General features: G+C 38.1%; 1 protein-coding gene across 1 annotated transcript; it reads left to right on the forward strand.

Annotated features, from left to right (window-relative positions):
• The first annotated feature begins 1,169 nt into the window (after nucleotides 1–1,169).
• On the forward strand, nucleotides 1,170–2,094 carry LOC129771702 (uncharacterized protein DDB_G0290587-like). The gene is made up of 2 exons (XM_055775632.1): nucleotides 1,170–1,653; nucleotides 1,716–2,094. Exons 1-2 carry the CDS (start codon nucleotides 1,179–1,181, stop codon nucleotides 2,084–2,086), a joined length of 846 nt encoding a protein of 281 aa, XP_055631607.1. The 5' UTR covers nucleotides 1,170–1,178; the 3' UTR covers nucleotides 2,087–2,094.
• Nucleotides 2,095–5,433: the final 3,339 nt, after the last annotated feature.

Consider the following 5,433-nt stretch of genomic DNA (forward strand, 5'->3'; position numbering starts at 1 on the left):
GTTTGACGTTGTTTGCCACTGTGGATAACTGAAGAGTAGCAAACAAAATAGTGTTTGTACAAATTTGAAACCATTCGTTATCTGTCAAAAAGTGTCAAATATTTGACATCCGGACAAACAGTGTATGACCACTTAAAGAATTGAATCCATAGTTACACCGTAACATAAAGGAAGGAACCATAAAAATTTGACCAACATAAATTTTAAGAATTTCTGTTGAGTGTGCATTTAAAAAAACTAAACACCTCATAATGTAGGTGTGTGCATGTACAGGGTCTTTCAGATTAAACGCTCACGTAACAAATTTTAATAACTTCTACAAAAGTGAACCGATTTGTATTTTTTAAAAACCGAAAATAAAGCTCATTCAAGGACATTTTTGATATGACTACCCCTTTTGTCGATAACACGTTTTAAACGGTGAACAAAATTCTTCATGCACAACTTTAACATTACGACATCGATGCTGATGAATTTTGTGGCTTATTAACATAGCAACGGTCCTTCACGTACCCCCAGAGGAAGTAACTTACGACGAGAAATGTTGAAATTCTTACCATAAGAGAACACAGTTTCATTGAAGCTTCGGTTGCTCGAGTAATACGATTTTACTAAAAATACACGTTCTTGTAAATTGTACATCTTGACACTAATGATAATCCGATGAGACTGAACGAGTAGCCGAATATTATCGTCCCAAAGTGGGGAATGTAGTGTCACCAATGACGGAGCGAAAAAAAATTATGTAAGGAGCTATTCGATTTTTTGCGTGAACGTTTAATCTGAAAGACCCTATAGACCCTCTACCTTGATTCGGCCGTTTGCTCTTCAGATCTCTTTATAGTTTCCAAGCAAGAGAAATTGGCAAAACTGTTAAATATGACAAAAACCTCGGCTTAAATCATAAATGAATACAACTCATGGCAGCACTCCATTATGCAGTAATCAAAAGGTAAACTAAACAGTCGTAATTTGGGTCCAAAATAAATAAAACGTTCAACATAACTACATCTCGACGGTACGAAACAAAATTCCATTGGACACCACTCAGTTTACGGAAATCAAACGTTCTGTTTTGATGCTGCACGACAAACAGTAAACATTTGCAAACGTGGTGTATATAACCACGCAACGTAATTTCTATGCACCAGTGTTATGTTAACCTTAACCCTGTCAAAATGAATGTCCGGTGGTACCTGGTCTGGTCTCTCGGCTGTGTACTTTGCCTCGAGTTATTTGTGAAAAGTGTCCATTCGTCCGGCGTCAGATTTAAGCGAAACGAAGGGCGGAAAAAACAAGCGTTCGCGAGGAAAATGCGACAAACGAAAAAGTTAAAAGAAGCGAATAGTGGGAGATACTATCGGCAGAACTCTTTAATTCCACCAGTTGGTGATAAAAGCGTGTATCCGTACATGTTGATGCTATGTCCGTTGGATGAAGAAAAAAACGATTTTGTGGCAAAGTTCATGGAACAGAGTATGCCAAATATGCCTACAGTTGAACCTGAGACTACAGAGAGCACGACAACCACCACGGAGTCCACAACAACAACCACAACCACTACCACAGAGGCTTCAACTACTACCACTACTACTACTACCTCAACACCAGATACGACGACGGAGATGCGAACGATTCATCTCACAACAAAACGTAAGTGTGAAATAATTACCTCAAATATTTTACTAAAATATAGCGTCCTTTTCGACACACAGAAAAATCCGGATTCAGATCGAGCATACCGAAACTAGACGATTCAGACGATGCCATCAAAACACCCTCAGCAGGACTAATGGCAGGCCTCTTCAAATCTGTGAGCATAAACCCGCCCAGCAACATTATACGAAAGGTACTGTTCCCGCTGGGAATCAATATGATGCAACAAAAACTTCCAAACATTCTCGAGAGGTCAGCTAACCGATTACAGAAGGTTGGCACATTGATCAAATCATTAGGAAATCTTTCGGGAACGAAATCATTGAGTGGTTTCAAAAGTATTAACACATTTTTTGATAAGAGTAAGGAATTAACGGGTACTGAATGTATAAAAATGAAAAAACCTGAAGCAGTTCACATATTTATGTGAGTTGAATTCGTTTGGAAGTGAATGTGTTTTACCAGTATTATACTAAAATAAAAAAAATGGTCATAAGTGAGAGTGGCTGTACATGTGAGCTAATTATCAATTTCGACTACGTCATTCCACGATTTACTCCCAATCAATTCCAATTTACCATTGTGTAAATACCCTTCAAAAATGCAATCATAAACTAGCACCACATATGCTAACCAGGAATGGTTGGAACGAAATACTACCGAAACATGACAATCGGGAAAACGCCAATCCTTGTTGAGTTCTTCGTATGGGGCGAGAAGGGTTCGTAACAACAAAAATTTTCACCCTACCAAAGCACCCACGGCTCATAGCAAATGGCTTTTCACCCGCGGTTTATCCACCGAAAAATATTGACGTTACGCGTCTACAGCTTTATAAAACCCTATCTTGTTTTGTTACAATCTCACTTTCCTGACACAAGATATACCACTGCTGCGGCCGCAGATATCCGCAACGAGCCAACACGGGAACACCAACGCCGACGGCATAATGTAATATAAACATATTATGTACGCAACATAATATATTTCGCAGCAAGTCGGTTTTGCCACATAAATATGTATAAGCCAAAAGTTTCCGGATTTTAAATTTCCTCCCACTCGGCGTTCCGGTTGGGTGCAACACTGGAAGCAATACACTTTTTATCCCTTCACTATCATTTGCCTTTTCCGCGTCGACAAACAAGCTTCTGTTGAGCAGGAAATCCTGCGCGAGGTTTGGGTCCCGGCAAGCGACGAAGCCTTAAACCCGAGACGTGTTTCGGGCCAACACCAAACGGCAATAACCAAAATGTGTGGTAGAAGCGGTAGCGGAGCTCCGACAGCTCGTTGGAGAGATGCAGCGTATAAGAACTATTCAAAATCGGCCACCACCTCTACAGGTCGCCAATTCGTCCGTTCCGCGGGTAGAACCAGACACAAACATCGACTATAAGTAAAATATGGCAAAGGGCCGACACTATCCCAAACCATTTCACTCTCGATTTCGTGCGAAAGTACACCACAATCAACCGACGTACGACAATGGCGACTGCAATGACGACGGCTTGTTTTTCAACCCAGGAACCAGGACCCAGACGACCCCTCAGCAACATAACACTTGACATTATTTGCAACCTCTTCGGGGGTGGGAGAGAGTTTGCATGCTTCGAGTTTTTTTTCCCGTGTTCAGCTCCGATAACTTCCCACCGGGTTTGGGTGGACAAGGACAAATTTCCGGTTCGCAGAATGTTGCAAATTTTATGCTTCCCTCATTCGCAAATCCCCGTTTCGGTCTGGAAACGAATGGTGAACTTTGGACAACGTGGTAATGTTCATAAGTGATTCATTGGAACGGAACAGCTGACATTCGAACTGATGTTAAATATTTCCGTCGTTGTGATTCAGGAATGAGTATTACTATATCAATCCAATAGTTTTATAGCTATGATAAGAACTATAATATTAAATATATATAGTTACAGAACATACAAGATGCGTTCCAAAGAAAACAAAGATATCTTTCCAAATATCACACGAATTGTTGGCATTCTACAAAAATAGCACTGTTATATAATTGTATTGTTGACAAGGGAGTCGTCGGTCAAAAAATTGACACGCTCTGATTTTCCGGTTTAAATTTATGTTTCTGCAAATTTTCCGATGCCCACTGCCCAATACTAACTTGCTGTTTCTAACGATCCGAGTCACTCTATAACGGCTCTATAATCGCGTTGCTGTCAGAACAAACTACAAAACAAATCCGCTCAGCAAACAGGAAACAATCAGCGTAAAAATTAAAAATTAAATTTTTTGCAAAATTCGATACTTCTTGTAAGCCTAATTCATCTTAGATGATTGTTCAGTGTATTCTGGGAGAAGGTAGGTGGTTTTATTTATCAGGAAGCTCAAAAGTTTTGTTTTGAATTTTAAGGTACATTCGGGGTAAAACCACTTTCAGTATGGGTGAAATTGACACCTGGTTCATGTTTCACTGGCACCTATCACGTCATAGCTTTCAGTCTACTCCTTCATCAATAAGTAGTAGATAAGCTTGAAGTGTAGTATAAAAAGGGGTATACCACAATAGTTCAAAATAATGGACGCAGTGGTTCACACCCAACAGGGAAAAAAATGTTTCACTGAGAGGAAAAAATAGGACCTTTTTGTAGTGGAAATCAGGGAAAAACTGACTCCCTAAAGATTTCCGCATATTTTCAAGTCCTCCAATATTTCTTCGACTACAAATCGTTACAGAGCCACTCTTAATCTCTACATGAACCACTCTACAGTATCTGGAGATCATTCTCTGAGTAAAACTCGATTTTTTCTATAGAATATGTACGAATTTTGTACATATAAAATGTTGTTTTTTGTTTTGTACGGTTCAATGGTTCGCGTGATTTTGCATCGTGGCATAAAAAAATCGATTTAAAAACTTCAAAAATGCTGTTGAATCGCTGACTAGAGCGATACCAATATGGAAATCAAAAATAACATCTTTTGTGCTCTCAAGTTGGGCCTCGCGAAATTTATTACTCGTTTTTAACGGCTAGCTGTGTGACCACAGATTACTCATGCCAATGAACCAATCAGAACATTAAATTTCTTTCAGTAATGCTTGATTTTTTTCACTCATACAAAAGTTTATTTGGAATAACAAAAAACTCCCTTCATTGCGATAGTTGCGTAAAAATGTTTCCAATCGATAGATACCAACATCTCTGCACCCAAAATTAATTTTTAGCACATGTTCTGACATCCATTATAGCTTCTATAAGCTGAAAATTAACGAAAAATATGCTGCCCTTCCATACTGGTACATAATTTGTATAATATATCAACCATTCCATGCCAAACCGATATAGTGGTTCTCAGATTTTCGTCAAATATGGTAGTTTTGTTCTTTATCGCAAATTATTAGACCCGTATTTTTTTTATTTTTTTGTTAGGGTGACCATTTCCGTTTTGAGGTGGTCCGAAAAATTCATTTTTTCGCATTTTTGCCAAAAATGACTTTTTTCAAAAATTCATAACCACTGGACCAATTCAGATGTTCGACATATTAAATTAAAGTCAATTAGCTGATCTTTTTTGGAAAAATACTACATTTGCAGAAAATTTGAATTATGTTTTCGTTATTTCTGATTGTATTTGTTTTTTATAGTTTTCATGGTCTCGGGACCAAAGGTGCTATATTTTTTTTATATTTTTTATGGAAAACTGAGATTTTTTCACATATGCATAATAATTTCACATATCTAAAAACCAGGGAGGTGTTTTCTTTCGTTTTTAAGTTATGATTTTTCAAAGTTACCCGATGGTCCAAAAAATCATTTT

The sequence above is a fragment of the Toxorhynchites rutilus genome, chromosome 2, assembly GCF_029784135.1.
Source record: "Toxorhynchites rutilus septentrionalis strain SRP chromosome 2, ASM2978413v1, whole genome shotgun sequence".
In the NCBI taxonomy this organism is placed as follows: Eukaryota; Metazoa; Arthropoda; class Insecta; order Diptera; family Culicidae; genus Toxorhynchites; species Toxorhynchites rutilus.

What these genes read in the sequence shown, in the direction of transcription:
- LOC129771702 (XM_055775632.1), top strand. Translation starts at nt 1,179, where the DNA reads ATGAATGTCCGGTGGTACCTGGTCTGGTCTCTCGGCTGTGTACTTTGC. An exon ending in GATTCATCTCACAACAAAAC is followed by an intron (nt 1,654 to 1,715) that starts GTAAGTGTGAAA and finishes TTCGACACACAG; the next exon opens with AAAAATCCGGATTCAGATCG.